At 46.1% G+C, this 16185-nt stretch overlaps 2 protein-coding genes across 6 annotated transcripts; one reads left to right on the top strand and one right to left on the bottom strand.

Annotated features, from left to right (window-relative positions):
• Nucleotides 1-253: 253 nt before the first annotated feature.
• LOC146708648 (splicing regulator SDE2-like) lies at nucleotides 254-7247 on the top strand. 2 transcript variants are annotated; one of them, XM_085460655.1, is made up of 8 exons: nucleotides 254-607; nucleotides 2684-2786; nucleotides 2861-2972; nucleotides 4411-4580; nucleotides 4659-4788; nucleotides 5371-5499; nucleotides 5580-5805; nucleotides 6809-7247. In XM_085460655.1, the coding sequence occupies exons 1-8, from the start codon at nucleotides 503-505 to the stop codon at nucleotides 7013-7015; spliced, it is 1182 nt and encodes a 393-aa protein (XP_085316781.1). In that variant the 5' UTR covers nucleotides 254-502; the 3' UTR covers nucleotides 7016-7247. The 2 variants fall into 2 exon arrangements, with proteins under 2 accessions (XP_085316781.1, XP_085316780.1); XM_085460654.1 differs by having other exon boundaries at nucleotides 261-607; nucleotides 6806-7247.
• Nucleotides 6918-15811, bottom strand: mtif2 (mitochondrial translational initiation factor 2). Of its 4 annotated transcripts, none has more exons than XM_085460652.1 (14): nucleotides 15484-15811; nucleotides 14567-14747; nucleotides 14317-14440; nucleotides 10873-11044; nucleotides 10624-10784; nucleotides 10200-10376; nucleotides 9923-10062; nucleotides 9617-9741; nucleotides 9327-9531; nucleotides 8706-8958; nucleotides 8497-8634; nucleotides 8091-8255; nucleotides 7554-7694; nucleotides 6918-7477 (listed from the first exon to the last, which is right to left on the bottom strand). In XM_085460652.1, the coding sequence occupies exons 2-14, from the start codon at nucleotides 14723-14725 to the stop codon at nucleotides 7308-7310; spliced, it is 2130 nt and encodes a 709-aa protein (XP_085316778.1). In that variant the 5' UTR covers nucleotides 14726-14747; nucleotides 15484-15811; the 3' UTR covers nucleotides 6918-7307. The 4 variants fall into 4 exon arrangements, with proteins under 4 accessions (XP_085316778.1, XP_085316777.1, XP_085316776.1 ...); XM_085460651.1 differs by having other exon boundaries at nucleotides 15521-15811; XM_085460650.1 differs by having other exon boundaries at nucleotides 15641-15811.
• Between the last annotated feature and the right edge of the window lie 374 nt (nucleotides 15812-16185).

Here is a 16185-nt window from a genome sequence, read left to right as displayed (position 1 = left end):
CCTGGATCAAAGGTGCAAACTGTGAACAAAATAATGAACAAATTCAAATATGTAGCTATACAGAAATAAGTTAAACTAAGAATCAGTCCAACAGTGTTGTGCTTGAATAAAAGTAGAATAAGAAATAGAAAAGAATGAGAATAAATAAATACAATAGTGCAAAACTGAATTTTGCATGCTTTATAAATGAAACCAGACAAGATTTTAAAACCATAAAACATTCCCATGATGTAAAAGCAGTTCAAACTATAAACGTTCTGCTTGTTTGACCTCTCGCTTGTGTCTTTTACCTAATGCATGAAACTGAGACCATGAATCACATTATTAGCTCACTAATTCGAATTGTTGTGGTGGCGTGACGTGGGCTCAGTGCACTCCGGATCAGCAGGTGGCGCTGTATATCATTGTACATCTGTACAGTAACAATGACGCGCGTTTTAAGTCAGAGAAGAAAAACTCAGCCAGTAAGAAGCGGAAGAGCTGCGCATGAGCGTTGTGCAACATGGAGGTGTCGGTAAGCGCTTTGGGCCGCAGAGGTTCTACCTGCGTGTTTCCGGTCGGTTCTGTGGTCAGGCACGTCCTGGACCGGCTCGTGCCGCTTCCGGAGGTGAGGCTGAGACGAATTATCCGGGATAACCAGGGTTAGCGTGAGTTAGCCCGGGTTAGGCGGTTTAAATGCACTCCGGGTATCAGTGTTAGCAGCTGCGCTAACGTTAGCATATAAAGTGTTTTGATGCATGCTTAATCTTCCAGGTAAGCACATCCCGCTCATCTGGACGTAGCGTCACTCATGTGAAAAAGTCACCTGGAAAAGTGACGAAACGTTCCTCCCACTGAAACCGCTACGTCCAGGTGAACAGAATCAACCTGTCGGCGGTTAGCATATAAGCTATAAGGCTAAACTCGGCATTAACCTGTCCCAAACGAGGTCAGCACTGACAGTAACCTCAGGTTATATCCAGAGGAGGCCGAAGCAATCACGAGTTTAACCCTTTCACGCATAGTGGTCACTACAGTGGACAGCTATTCAAAGGCCGTTTCCGTGTATTTGTGTCAGTGTTGATGGTGTACTTGCACATAAACAATATACACGGTGTGTATTGTTTATTCGTTTGTCAAATTCTTAAGTTAAAATGTTGTCCACTGAACCTCTTTGTTTAAAAAATGAAGTTCAAAAATCATTTTTTCATTCCTAACGATGAATAAAAATCCTGATTGAGTTTGTCATAATTCATGCATGAAAGGGTGAATCACTTTTAGGGCTGCCACGATTAGTCGACTAGTCACGATTACGTCGACTATCAAAATCGTCGACGACTTTGAAGCTTTGTAAGATCCCAAAAGACGCAGGAATAAGTAGCAGGATTTAAGAGTGTAATAACGGACTGAAACAGAAGATGGCAGCACTGCATGTACAAGGATGCCAGCTGCCGTTAAACCCCGAAGAAGAAGAAGCTGTGTCCCAGAATTCATAGCGCACCCCAGCTCAGTTTCCAACAATGGCGGCAGCTAGTTAGTTTTAATATTACTCTTATTTCTGTGAAGGTTCTCAGTCATCCAGGTCATCGTAGTCAAAGGAGCTTGCAAAGAAAAGCGTCTGGACTTCTTTAAGTTGCTTGAAGACGTTTCACCTCTCATCCGAGAAGCTTCTTCAGTTCTAAGGTCAAATGGTGGAGAGTCCCAGATTTAAACCTAGTGGGAGTGACCCCCCACAGAGGGACAAAGGACCCCTGATGATCCTCTAATCGCCTGAGCCAAGGTGTGGCTCTTATTATTCTTTCTGGGTCACAAAATAAACGTTTAACATATTTTCAGGCGAGAATGTAGCTGTGTAAACCTCAAATATCTGCTCAGTTTATCAGGACACCACATATTTTCAAAAGCGCTCCGACGTTTTCGGAGACGTCTGTTACCCACTAGCTCGATAGCTAGCCGGGGGCTAGGCTAACTAGAGCCGTGAGAACACCGGACTCCCGGCACATCGTTTTCAAACCCACCGCCGTCTTTTGCTACTCAGGTTAAACATGATATATGAGTCACTTAGATAACTTAAAATGTTATTGTTTGGCTTTTTTTAGTATTTTATTTGTTCCTGAGTAAATCGGTTTGGCTGAGATTAAAGTTTTTACACAGCTGAATAAACGTCAAGCAGACAGCTGATTATCAGAAGTGTGAGATGCTCGAGAATTTACTCCGGTGTCCTGTTATATTTTAGATAGCAAGGAGTTTATTAAACTTCACCGAAACAATCTGCAAATTTCATTCAAATGTAATAAACTTGTCTTGTCTTTATTTTTAGTTAGCACAGACCTGAAACACTTCAAGCTGTAAGCTAATGATAGTTATATAAGAGCAGATGCTGCTGGTGCAATAAGCTGTACGTTTTACATCCAATGGATGATGATCCGATTAGTCGACTAGTCGCAAAAATAATCGGTGACTAGTCGACTATCTAATTGTTTGTGGCAGCCCTAATCATTTTGACTTAAATCCGTAAAATCAGAGCCTCAGGATCAGCCCTGTTATGACGTACTTCCTGCCAGCTCTTATTCATTGAATTATTTATTTAGATTTATTCCAGATTAAATAAACTGGAGGTGTGTTTACGGGAGGTTAAGGTCGCGGCTTCAGGGGATGTGAAGATGATCGAAGGGTTCATCTCAGCGAGTTTTCATGTTTCCAGGATTTCTACGTCACCAGAGATGGGCGCCGGGCACACCTGGACGATCCTCTGGAGCATGGAGCCGTCTATCATCTGGAGCTCCGCCTCCTTGGAGGGAAAGGAGGTCAGTAAACGGAAAGTAGCTTCCAGTTTTCCTGCTGCAGAAGAGCTGAAGGAAACTTGTGAAATGTGTTTTAGGGTTCGGTTCAATGCTGCGCGCGCTCGGCGCTCAGATTGAAAAGACGACCAATCGAGAGGCCTGCAGGGACCTCAGTGGGCGGAGACTCAGAGACGTCAACCACGAGAAAGAGTGAGACAAACACACAGGAGCTGAAATGTTTAGATCAGACAGGAAGTGTTATTACTCTGTAGTCTTTAAAGTAGGGCTGGGTTTTGATTATCGATTAAAATAAATTCTAGCATGGATAACGTAAAATCGATTCATTAAAATCCTGAATCGATTTTTAAATAAAAATTTATTTTACCCGAAACGCCAGAATCTCAGGTTAAACCTCACAAAACTTCAACAACCACCAAACGGCTAAAACAGAGGCTAAACTCAAAGTGCGGACCCGCCGACGGGTCAGAATTAAGGAGATGTCGCCTTTCTCACCCGGCGGCACGGACACGGTCGGGGCTGAAAGCCGACAGCTCGCTGATGCTGATGTTTCGGCGGCTCCGCGCTTTGTGTTTACGCCCTTTTTGCACAGATTCTGAAGCTGCAGGTTTTTATCTCTCCAAACAACAACAAAAATCAGTTTTCTTCGTTATTCGTTGTTTTTTCCTTTTACTTACTTTTGAAAACAAAGTCTCATTTCTGCTGTTCAATGATGAACATATAGTTACTTTTACACAAAGGCATCTGCTGTGATGCTCACAAGCTTTCTTTTTATAGATATAAACATATGGAAATGTACTGATGCATCATCTGAATTATAATATTTCTGACTGTCTGAGGCAAAATTTCCCAGATTCAAATCGTGGATCGAATCGATTCGGGACCTTGTGAATCTGAATTGAATCAGTTCTAGAAATCAGTGACGATACCCGGCCCTACTTTAAAGGTCTTCCAGTAAAATCTGTGGTAAATGTAATGAAAGTCTCACCAGCAGGTGGCAGCGTTCAGCCAGAAGGCTCAATAATGTCTGTTTGCACGTTTTAGTTTCCCCACCTCAGCGTGGAGACACCTGTGCAAACACCTCTCCTGTCACACTTTGCTCCGCTTCCTGCTCTGGTTTGCTGTCACGTTGGCAGTAAACGTATTGAGATGTTTGGAGCCAGTTTAACAGATTTGATGATGATGATGATGATGATGATGATGATGATGATAATAATAATAATAATAATAATAATACGATTTGATGGCTGCACATAAAACATGATGAGAACAGAAACGCTTTGAATGTTATTTATACAGCAGTGTCCAAGGTGTTGTCCAGGTGAGCGCACTTAAATTTCAAGTGTCTGAAAACGAGCTTTAAAACACCAGAAAAACTCTGAAAGGTGAATTTTCTACAGTTAATGTAAAATATTCAGGTTAATTATTGATGATGATTCACCTCAAACATCTGCTCTGCAGCAGCTGCTGCTGTAAGCTCAAAGCACTGTGATGTTGGGCCAGCAACACACCTGTCAAACAATCTATCCCACCGTCGAGGTCACTTCCTCCTGCAGTTTGTGGGTAGAGTCTGATTGTGAGCGGCCGGTGCTCACTGCAGTGACATGTCTGTTCTTCTGTGGTGCGGCAGGATGGCGGACTGGCTGAAGAAGCAAGCGGAGCGCGAGGCAGAGAAGGAGCAGCGGCGTCTGGAGCGCTTGCAGAGGAAGCTCAATGAGCCCAAACACCAGTTCACCGACGCAGAGTACCAGCAGCAGTGCCACGACCTGTCCGAGCGACTCGAGGACTCGGTGCTCAGAGGTTGGCCGCGCTGCACAGCTCGCATGGTGAGAGCGCGAGGTTGCACGTGTTTGACGCCAGGTGTGTTTCCTGTTGCAGGTCTGCAGGCTTCCTCCAGCAGCCAGGTGAAGGTGGACGACATGTGCGGCGCCAAGAGGCTGAACTGTGATCAGAGTGAGCAGCCTGCGAAGAAGAAGACGAAGACAGCAGGAGGAGGGGGGTGCTTCTGGTGAGTCGTTAATGACAGGAAGAGTTGAACATGGCAGCTGTTACGCGATCACTCAGACAGGGAACGACAAGCACGCCGCCGGCGGCTCTGAGCTACAGCGAGCTTCTGAAAGGCAAATTATTCTCAATTATTGTCCTTGTCGAGACGGCAGGTCGTTCGCTGTGCGAGCAACATCACACCCTGACAAATAAAAACATGAGGTCAGCAGCCAGGGAGGTTCTGATTGGCTGAAACCCAACCGATGAAACCAGTTGAATCCTGTGAGGTCACGCTTGGTGAAAAACAGTTAAGTGGGGTGTCAGTGATTTCTGGTGAATCCATCAACTCAGCGGGCACTGTGATGTCAACAGGTTTCCTGGCGCCCGCTGACATCACAGCGTCTTTTATCAGCAGCTCCAGTGACCTCACCGACCACCAGCACAGATTCGTGTGTTCTGAGTTCAGCTGAAGCGCTCGCAGCTCGTCTCTGATGGTCAGCGTCCGTTTACGTGAGCTTCTGTCGGCTGTATTTGGTTGGAACTGCATCGTCTGTTACCTAGCAACAAAATGTGGGAAACTGACTGATCATGCTTGTGCTCACAGGACGGGGCTGGAGGAGATGGACGAGCTGATGAGCTCAGATGATGACGAGGCTCCGTCCACATCCAGCCGTGAAACTGCTGCTGCCATCGTTACCATGACAACACGAAGAGAGGCAGAGGAGGGTAGCAGGTAAAGCCCAAAGAGCGCCAGGGACCAGATCCACCGTCATTTAACGATGTCTGAAAGAGTCTTCTTTCATCCTCAAACAGTGGAAGCACCAGAACCACACAGATCCCCAAGGAGACCTCCAGAGACCAGACTGGGACACCGTCAGAGGACCGGGACTCTGAGAAGACCTCCAGAGACCAGACTGGGACACCGTCAGAGGACCGGGACTCTGAGAAGACCTCCAGAGACCAGACTGGGACACCGTCAGAGGACCAGAACCATCCTGGTCCGTCCAAACCATCACAATCAAGCGAGCCGTCTCAACAGGTGTGTACCCGATGAATAAAGTCTGAAATTTTCAGGGTTAAAGTTTCTGATGAGACGTTTAAGGTTAATTTTAAAGTCTGAATTATGTCATCGCTGAGCTGTGGAGGTTTTCTTACTGCTGCAGCATTTTGGATCTGCTGAAGGTTTTTATGGAGTTTCTAATTTTGGAGCTAAATGGAAGAAAGCAGTCTTACATATTTGTTTAATATGTGCGTTGAAGGACATGTCCTGGTCAAAAATGACTCCAAGGTTCCTCACAGCGTTACTGGAGGCCAAGGTAATGCCATCCAGAGTAAGAATCTGCTTAGATACCATATTTCTAAGCTTTTCAGGGCCGAGTACAATAACCTCAGTTTGATCTGAATGAAGAAGCAGAAAGTTAGCGGCCATCCAGGTCTTTATGTCTTTAAGACATTCCTGCAGTTTAACTAATTGGTGTGTGTTATCTGGCTTCATGGACAGATAGAGCTGGGTGTCATCTGCATAGCAGTGTAAATGTATGCTATGTCTTCTAATGATACTGCCTAAGGGAAGCATGTATAATGTAAACAGAATTGGTCCTAGCACTGAACCCTGTGGAACTCCATAATTAACCTCAGTGTGTGAAGAGGACTCTCCATTTACATGCACAAACTGGAGTCTATTAGATAGATATGATACAAACCACTGCAGTGTGTTCGAGTAGTCAAATGTTGCGATCATTAACTCTTGTCCATACATATGCAATAACACTAAGTGCAATAATCCTTTCTGTCATCGTTGTATTTTTACTCAGTTGTATATAGTATTTGTATTCTATTTTTATCTTATTGTATATTTTATTTTATTCTACTGTATATAGTATATTATTTTATTCTATTCTGTACAGCTGTGTACTGTATTTATTCTTATTGTATTCTAATTTTTGCCTCAACTTTTGCACTGTCCACTTCCTGCTGTGACAAAACAAATTTCCCACATGTGGGACTAATAAAGGTTATCTTATCTTGTTGTTCTTCAGCAGCTGGATTTGCTCTCGGTGGCGTCTGTCGAGCAGCTGGAGTCTCTGGGTTTGGACGTCTTGAAAAAAGAACTGATGTCTCGTGGGTTGAAGTGTGGGGGAACGCCGTCGGAGCGCGCTGCTCGACTCTTCGCCATCAGAGGACTGAGTGCAGATGAGATCGACCCGCTGCTGCTCGCCAAACCGACAAAGCCCAAGAAGAAGAAATGAGATGGAACGCTGAAAGCGGAGTGTTCAGCGTTCCGTCGAGTGCGAGAATATTAATCACAGACAACATTTACTCTTTCCTGATGAGCTTCCTGATTGGTTCAGACAATCACACGTATATTTTATTAGAGGTTCTGTCCAGTCAGAAAGCAGGATGTTCACACACGTCTGTGCTTCAGTTTGAATTTAACCACTTCCTGTTCAGTTTTCAATAAACGTCTGAAACTAAACATCAGGTTCATCTGTGTCTGAGAGTCTGTGATAGAAGCGCTGCGCAGCAGTGCATGATGGGAGTTCAGAAGCCGGGGTCCCAGGAAGTGACCTGCGGCGCCGCCACCTCCTCAAAGCACACGACGATATCACCGGCTCGGAAGTCGACGTCGCCGTCAGCCGATAGGCCGCACTCCATGCCCGCCCTCACCGTCTGCACGTCATCTTTGTGGTGCCTCAGTGCTGCCAGAGAACCTGCGGGAACATCAGGAGAACGTTAGGACAACACGGTCCAGTCCTGCTGCTTGACCCCAGCTCCGGTCTCACTCACCCTCCCACACAGTGTCCCGGCCTCGGATCAACCTGAACCTGAACCGTCGGTCCAGCTGACCTTTCTGAACCCGACAGCCGGCCACGGGAACCTTCTTCTTTCCCACGGTGACGTCAAACATGGCGACGACCGACGCCTCACCTGCACCGGGGGGAACAGGATATGTGTGACTGACATCACAGGTTCATCTTCCTCTGACATGTGACCTAAGGGGGTGTGGCTAGAAACAAAATGAACATATGCAGATCTTGCCTCTGCTCCGCACTCTGAGCGTGCTCACATTGCTTCTGTTTTCCTCATTAAATGAGCTCTGAGCGTCACGTGCTCCAATCAGATGATGATGATTTAAAACAACGGTAGAAGCGTCAGATGGAGACGCGTTTACCTGGTGGCCGTAAGGCGGTAAAATTAAGATGCTGATGCTACCTGTTACCATGGTGATTTAGCAGGGATGAAACGCTGACTTTGATCTCACTGATACGCCTCCGCTCCACCTGAGCTCAGCTGTGGTCACATGACCGTGTGGTGCCGACTCACCTGTGATGTTCTCTGAGACGAGTGGTGGGAGTTTGGCGCTGAGCTCCTCCTTCAGCTGATCTACCAGCTTGTAGATGACGCTGTGCAGACGCAGCGGGATGCCTTTCCTCGCTGCCAGCTGCTCGATGCCACGGCTCGCCGCCACGTTAAAGCCATAGATGGAGCCTGATGGCGAGACGCAGCCAGTCAGGACAGTCCACACGATGTTTGAAGGTGGAGCAGGAGATTTATTATTTATTTTAAACTCAGGTACCCTGTGATGCATTCATAGACACTCTGTAAGAAGGCGTTCTCTGCTCTCAGCTTTAATCCCATCATGAAATCACACTAAACCAGCCGGCGGTCAGAAGAATCTGCTGCACACAAAATGAATAAAAACATCTGGAATGGCGTCCTTTGCTCGTACCTCCAAACATTTCGGCCATGTTGACGTCGTTCTCAGAGATGTCTCCTATGCCGAAATGGACCACCTCGAGCTCGCACTGCTGAGCGTCGTAGCTGTCCAGGATGTTCAGGATGGCCTCCACCGAGCCATCCACGTCACCTGGGTCAACGGTTGTTCAGTTAGTGACATCACAGTGGGCGGAGCCTGTTTGAAGCTGGCTCAGTGCGTACCTTTGATGATGAGCGGCAGGCTGAGCTGGTCGCTTTGCATCCTCTCGCTGGGCCTCGTGGCGAAGCGGGTCTTGTTGGCCCGGTAAAGCGCCACCTTCCTCTGCCTCCAGCTCAGGTGGGACAGCCCCTCCCTCTCCCTGCGGTACTCCTCCAGGTGGAGCTTCTGCTTCTGCTCGATCGCGCTCTGCTCCTCCTGCAGTTTCCGCTGCTCCTCATCGTGACTTCTCCACTCCACCACCTCCCGCGCTCGCTGCTGCAGGAGCCAAAGGAGGAAAGCTTTTATTGTGGAAGGGACTGACAGGAAATGGTCATCTCTGACCCACGAAGGAAACCAACCACCAACAATCCAGTCTGGATTTTTATTTAAATTTCCCAAAATTTAAAACCAGAGCAAAAAACAACGAAGAGCAAAGTTTGCAAAGAGGAGGCAGAAAACGAACATCGCAGCGAAATGTCCTGAAGAGATTTTTAACGCAAACTTAATATTTCTCCTTTTTTCTTGTAGGCGAAGCATCCGCTGAGATGAACACAACCTCTGTCGATTTATTGTTTAATAAAACATTTATTCTATTTCATGTGAAGTGATTTCATTTGGGCGGACCCGGTTTATATCCCACTCACCTCAGACTCCACCTCCAGGATGGTCTCTCCAGCTGACGGCAGCTCCTTCCAGCCAACCACCTCCACCGCAGTACTCGGCCCCGCCTCCCTCACAGCACAGCCGTTCTCATCAAACAGGAAGCGAACTTTAGCCCAGGATTTCCCAGCAACCAGCACGCAGCCTCTCTTTAGCGTCCCCTGCTGGACGATGGCTGTCGTGACCGGGCTGGGAAGACCAAACTGGTCACACTGGGCCTGTTTGACTCTTTCATGTTTCCAGTAAACCAGAGTTAGCACTGTGAAGGACTTACCCTTTGCCTTTGTCGGTCCTGCTCTCGATGACGAGTCCCTCCACGGGGCCGGTAGGCTCCGCCTTTAGCTCCAACACCTCTGCCAAAGCTACTGTGGCCTCAGTCAGAGCCAGAAGGTTATCACCCTGACAACGTCATCAATGACATCATTGGTCTACAGCAACGATCTCATATTTTAAGGAAGCCATATTAACTGCTTTCATTACTTTACCTTTAACCTGTCTGTTGTACTAACTGACCAATAGGAATGTTCTTTGTGCATTGCATTGTGGGAAAACAACGCGATGTGTTGTTTGATGAGTTCACCTTCAGAGCAGAGATGTGAATCGCCTGAACGTCTCCCCCGAACTCCTCGCAAACAACGTCGTGAGCGAGCAGCTCCTGCTTCACCCGCTGAGGGTCGGCGTGAGGCTTGTCACACTTATTCACCGCCACGATCACGGGGACTGAAACACGGACGAACAGTAGAATCAGCAGTAGAAGAGCATAAAAACAAAATGAATAGAAATCCAGTAAAAGCAGTAGAAACGGGGCGACGCTTCGCTCTGAGCCCTCGGCTGCGACTGTCAGGTGGAGCTCCCACCTTTGGCTCTCCTGGCATGCTCGATGGACTCCACCGTCTGGTTCATGACGCCATCATCAGCTGCCACCACCAGAACGACGATGTCGGTGGCGTTGGCTCCACGGGCTCTCATGGAGGAGAAGGCGGCGTGGCCCGGCGTGTCGAGGAAGGTGATCTTCTCACCTGTCGGCAGCTGGACTGGAAGAAAAGATCCGAGAGCGGGAACGAAGCTTCAGGAAAAAGTTTACTGTCTGTAAACGAGCACAAACCTGCAAACGCTGCTTATTAAAACAACATTCAATAATCGATCAGCAGAGTCTGGTGACAGATTTTATGATTTAATTACATTTTCTTCTGTTTGCTCTTAAAGTTTGTCTTTAAAAAAAATCTTGTTTCGTTTCCTGTCGTTGGGTGTTTTTAAATAAAGTTTAGAGCGTGCTGTTACCCAGGAAAGCCCCGATGTGCTGCGTGATGCCTCCGGCCTCTGTGGAGACGATTTGGCTCTTCCTCAGGCTGTCCAGCAGCGTCGTCTTACCGTGGTCCACGTGACCCATGATGGTGACCACCGGGGGCCGTGGCACCAGGAGGGTGGGATCAGCAGGCGGTCTGTGAAGGTTGTAGGTAACGGAGAACCTTATTTTGTTACAAACCACTGTGACGAGTTACATACACGTGATCAGAGACTTCTTGTCACCTCCTGCAGGCGTCCCTGTTGGGTCGCTCTCTGCTCGCGCTCAGTTTGGCCCATCTGAACTTCATCCCTGACCGTGTCACCACCTCTTTAATCCATCGTTCCTCCAGAACCGTGTCCTTTTCCAGAGAGTCCAGATGCACCGACGTGTTCAGCAGAGCCTCCAGCACGTGGTCTGAGATTCAAATAGACCTTTATTTAAAACAGCTTCCAGCCACAGACAGTTTAAAACATCGACGTTGCTCCAGGGTCGGACAAGTAGGCGCACGAGGAGGAGCCTTAAACCGGCATTCTGTCTAATGGCCACCAGGTGGCGGTAAACTCTTGGTCCGTTTTTTGGAACCAAGACAACGAAGGTCAAACGCTCATCTTGTATGGAACGCCAGGACTGCCATAATGAATTAATTAAATACACCATTAAATAATTAATTAAATGTGTCAATAATTAATTAAAATTGGAATTAATTAATTAAATAAATAGTTATGACACATTTAATTAATTAATTATTGACACATTTAATTAATTATTGACACATTTAATTAATTATTTAATGATATATTTATTTATTTCATTTTGGCAGTCTTGGTGCCTGGCTCTCATCATGAAATAATTTTATCTGTCAGCCTCACCCATCAAACTCAGGGGGCGGGGTTAACGCTGATCGAGTCAAAACCATTGCTTAGGCCTGGTGGCCATTGTTTCTAGCACACAACAACCAGCATGTGGAAGCTAACAGAACTGAGCTTTGAAAAACCCTGTTTGTGTGTCACCAAATACCGTTTTAATATTTTTTTAGCCGAGAATGTAGTGGTTTAATCTTCATGTGTCTGGTCGGTTTGTCAAGATACAGCCTCTTTGCAAAAGTGCTTCGATGATTTCGGAGATGTCGTCCCAGTCTCACGGCAAAGCGTGGGATAGACCCGCTCGCCTCGCAAGCAATCCCACCGACAAAGCGCAGGCCCCGGTACACAGCTGTAGTAACCCCCGCTGACTTCTTTTACTGAGGTTATATTTATCGGTGTTTTATTTCCTGATGTTCTTATGTGTCCTACGTGTTTCAGTCTGAATTATAACTAACATTAAAAACATGTTTAAGGAGGAGAGAGAGCAAATAAATCTGTTTAACATCTGATCTTTGGGTGTTTGTTCAGTAATCAGAGTGACCTGTGTATAAACACATAAAAGAGATAACGTTGGTGTTTCCGTCATGTAGTAACTGCTGGCTTTAACTGTACAAAGGTTGTTCCACACTATGAAACACATACAGACTTCATGATGTTCGGCTAATATTTTTATTGTGAATATTAATCATGCTGACCTCGCTCTGTACACCACGCAGCGAGGTCAGCATATCCACGATATCCTCAGCTCCATGAGTTAACACAAAGTTTCCCAGCTGACTATCTAACTGCCAACTATTCCAGAGACGTGAAAATATACAGCATAAAGAAAAGTGTAAGAGACTCAGCAGCAGATTAGAATAACAGTTATACATTTAATAAATCACCAAATGAATCCAAGAAACGAGCAAACCTGTTCCGACAGTTTGAGTTTGTGTTCCCTCAGCTGCAGACTCGCTGCTGTTTAAATGTTTGAAAAGGAAGATTAGATATAAACAAACGTCAAACATAGACTCAGTCTGCCTTCACATTTGATATGAGGCCAGCACGTATAGTGGCCTCAGCAGGCTATTACTGAAATACACGTGCTATATCATAAACTATGATATAAACAGGGAGGTCCTATTAACATGTTTAGTTTTAAAGGACACCTTCCTGCCTTTAGTCTCATTCATGAGCAGTATTAGTTTTCTTCTAACATCCAGAAGTCTGCACGATGTGTTTCATAGTTTGTAACAAGCCTTTGACAGGTAAACATAACATGACCGAAAAAAAAGAGAGAGAGAGAGAGAGAGAGAGAGTGTTGACATAAGAAGAGAAAATGCTCTCAATTATGGAGACAGGCAAATGGTTCATTTATGTTTGATGTGTGTTTATTCCTCCCTAAATATCGTCGGTGAAGTTCGCCATGCATGTCAGATTTTCCTGCGCATTTTTATACCTCTGCCAACAGAGAGAGAAAAAAATCACATTCTAACAGACAGCTGGTGCTTAGAATACAGTTGAATAACTATTAAAAAACAGATGATATTTAGATGATAGTTCAGTCTAACACATGTGCCAGTGAACCATTAAACGTCTGTGAAACTATGCAGTTATGAAACGTAACTTTAACCTCAGCCAAACCGATTTGCTCAGTTGTAAATAAAACAGCGAAGTAAACGTGACCCGACAGACAGAACCTGAGTGAATGAAGTCCAGCGTTTAACCACTGAGAGCTAAAACTCAGCTGAGGTTTCAAAGCTGTGTGCTGGTGATTGGACATCAGCCGCTGATAAAGCTGGCTCGCCTATAAAGTGCTCTGTAAGGAAACAAGCTCCAGCAGCTCTGCGCTCGGGGAAAACACTATATTTACTTATCTTGTGCAGAAAAATGCGCTGACATTGCGTTATATCGAGCACCGGCTGCCCAGTTAAACTGTGACTATCACCAGGTAACTAGGCGTGTTTCTTGAATTAGCAGCAGGTGTTAAACAGCTGACAGATGAGGAGGAGGATGCATGCAGGTAAACTGAGGGTCTGTTGAGCTGATCGCTGGTTTCGTGAGAAAAATGTCAGCTCGTTCTTTATGTTACAGAAGCACAGAGACACAAGACCAGGCGGAAAGAGACGATCGTTCGGTGAAAATGAGAATCTGTGAATGCAACATGTGGAACACGGAGAGTGGAATATGTAAACAAACCAGTTAACGTAACCCCCTCGGTGCGCTCTGCATGCTAACTGTTAGCAGAGCTAGTGAAATCTCTGAAAACATCTGAGCACTTTTGCAAACATGTTCTATGTTGACAACCTGACCAGACATACGTCGCGACACTCGCGGCTAAAACACTGTTAAAAGTGTAGCTGGTGACAGAAAAACGGGGTATTTTAAAACTACACCACCACCATTGCTGCCTGTGATTTGATCTGCATTCTGGGATACCTGGCTGCCCCAAGTCTACACAAGCAATCGATTATCTAGGATCGACCTGTTTTGACTTACTTTGCACGGCAACCAATCAAATGTTAGAGAAGCTGCATGGGCAGCGTTAACCCCGCCCCCTGAGTTTGATGGGTGAGGCTGACAGATGATGAGAGCCAGGCACCAGGACTGCCAAAATGAAATAAATAAATATATCATTAAATAATTAATTAAATGTGTCAATAATTAATTAATTACATGTGTCATAACTATTTATTTAATTAATTAATTCCAATTTTAATTAATTATTGCCACATTTAATTAATTCATTATGGCAGTCCTGGCGTTCCATAATCTTGACGCTTCAGCGACCAATGGGAGACATCAAATAGCTCCGCCCACCTGTATACTGTCTATCATCCTTACCGAAGTCTCTGTTCATGGCTTCAGCGAGTGCAGCCGCCGTCATCCCCTGTCGGATCTCAACTTCCTGTTTGTCCACTTTGGGTTTGACCTTCTGGGTCTTCTGCTCTTTCTTCTGACCTTTGACCTGCAGTTAAAAATTATCTTTATTATGACATGCTTCATTTTTTTCACTAAAATGTTATTTGTACAGACGAAGGAACTGTAATGTTGCGTCTTTGTTAATGAACATCATCAGGAGGAAGAAACTCACATGTTTGAAGGCGAACTTCCTGTTCGGTTGGCAGGTGAGGAGAAAGTCGGCGCTCCCGGCACGGCAGAATACGGCCGGAAACGGGAAGTTACTGAACAGAGCTGGGTCTGCGTGCACCAGCCGCCGGGTACCCCGCATCACCGCAGACATCACACTCATAGCTGCAGAGGGACAGGTGAGCCTAACGTGCGAGAGAGCAAACATCTGCAGGTAAAACGTCATCATCATCATCATCATCGGGAGGCGGTCTCACTGAGACCAGCCATCGATCCTTTCACTCAGGAGTGTGTCTGTTCCTCTCTGTCGGCCTCACAGCCCACAAACTCTGCAGGTAATATACCCGCACACATCCTGACAAGCAGCAGCCAATCAGGCGAGTGTCTGACACACACTGTTTGGGGTATATACAGTTCTATATCTAATATCCTCAGCTGACAGTTTTAAAATACCCACCCTCCACGTGTGGTTGTCCAGTCCTCTGCCTGAAGCAGCAGCATATGAAGTTTACATATTAAACATGGTGAGATGAAAGCTGGATGCAGGTGGTGGACTACATCTATGCCGAATTAACCCGAGTGCTCTAACACATCAGGAACACATGTTTACATTTTGTTCTAAAACATCTCGGCACCACAAATCGTAAAAATGTGTCTTTTGTAAATGAAGTTTGGAGCAGAGCTTACGGACTGACACCGGAGGACTCAGGAGGATAGGTTCGTTAATTCGGGCGCCGAATGTGAAAGTGAGACTTAAAAATTCAAACCGATAACGAAGAATCATCGATCCGTGAAAAACATAACAGCTGTTAAACAGCAGTGTTGGTGTAGCTCGGCTGAACTTCCGGCCTGCAGAGGAAGACGCTGATTAAAGAAACGTTTAATCAGAGCCGAACGTGAAAACTGAACCGAGCAGCTCACCTAAAGCCTCAGGTGTCGTTCGTTCACGTGACATTACCTCGCAGGGTTTCTGAGTGACGCTTGGCTCTGCCTGACGTCAAAACCGGAGGACTCTACGTCGGAACTACGGTCAACTCAAACCAGCAGCAGAGCGTCAGAGAAGGGAGCGTCACGGTACCTCAGCAACCCCGACATCCGCCTCCGGTCGTTCTGGTTTTCTCTCTTCGCGCTGTCCACTCAGCTCATCGTGAAAAAGTCCTGCGACAGGGAGCCGCCATGACAGCCAGCACACACACCGGAAGCACTTTGGCGCCTTCTGTTAGGTTTGCGTGTTGCTGCCCTCCACAGGTCAGGCAGGTGAACGGAGACAAGGATCAGGACAGCTGCAGACTCACATGTGTCTGCGTTACTATAATAAGACTAACTCACCTGGTGTGCTCTCAGTCAGTTATTCAGGTTATTGTACTCGGCCCTGAAAAGCCTAGAAATATGGTCTCTAAGCAGATTCTTACTCTGGATGGCATTACCTTGGCCTCCAGTAACGCTGTGAGGAACCTTGGAGTCATGTTTGACCAGAACATGTCCTTCAACGCACATATTAAACAAATATGTAAGACTGCTTTCTTCCATTTGTGCAACATCTCTAAAATTAGAAATATCCTGTCTCAGAGTGACGCTGAAAAACTAGTTCATGCATTTATTACTTCCAGGCTGGACGACTGT

Source organism: Copadichromis virginalis, linkage group LG6 (genome assembly GCF_057382275.1).
Source record: "Copadichromis virginalis isolate Kocher_CV1m ecotype Utaka linkage group LG6, C_Virginalis_male_GT1.1, whole genome shotgun sequence".
NCBI classification, from domain to species: domain Eukaryota; kingdom Metazoa; phylum Chordata; class Actinopteri; order Cichliformes; family Cichlidae; genus Copadichromis; species Copadichromis virginalis.
Note: the sequence above shows the minus strand (reverse complement) of the source record. Positions and strands in the feature narration are given on the sequence as shown.

Coding starts and splice junctions, on each gene's coding strand:
- mtif2 (XM_085460649.1), bottom strand. CDS start 15,063: ATGCTGCTGCTTCAGGCAGAGGACTGGACAACCACACGTGGAGG. Junction 11,045..14,316: donor AGCCATGAACAGAGACTTCG/GTAAGGATGATA, acceptor TTTGAATCTCAG/ACCACGTGCTGGAGGCTCTG. Junction 9,532..9,616: donor AGGACCGACAAAGGCAAAGG/GTAAGTCCTTCA, acceptor TGGTCTTCCCAG/CCCGGTCACGACAGCCATCG.
- LOC146708648 (XM_085460654.1), top strand. CDS start 503: ATGGAGGTGTCGGTAAGCGCTTTGGGCCGCAGAGGTTCTACCTGCGTG. Junction 4,581..4,658: donor CGAGGACTCGGTGCTCAGAG/GTTGGCCGCGCT, acceptor TTCCTGTTGCAG/GTCTGCAGGCTTCCTCCAGC. Junction 5,806..6,805: donor CAAGCGAGCCGTCTCAACAG/GTGTGTACCCGA, acceptor GTTGTTCTTCAG/CAGCTGGATTTGCTCTCGGT.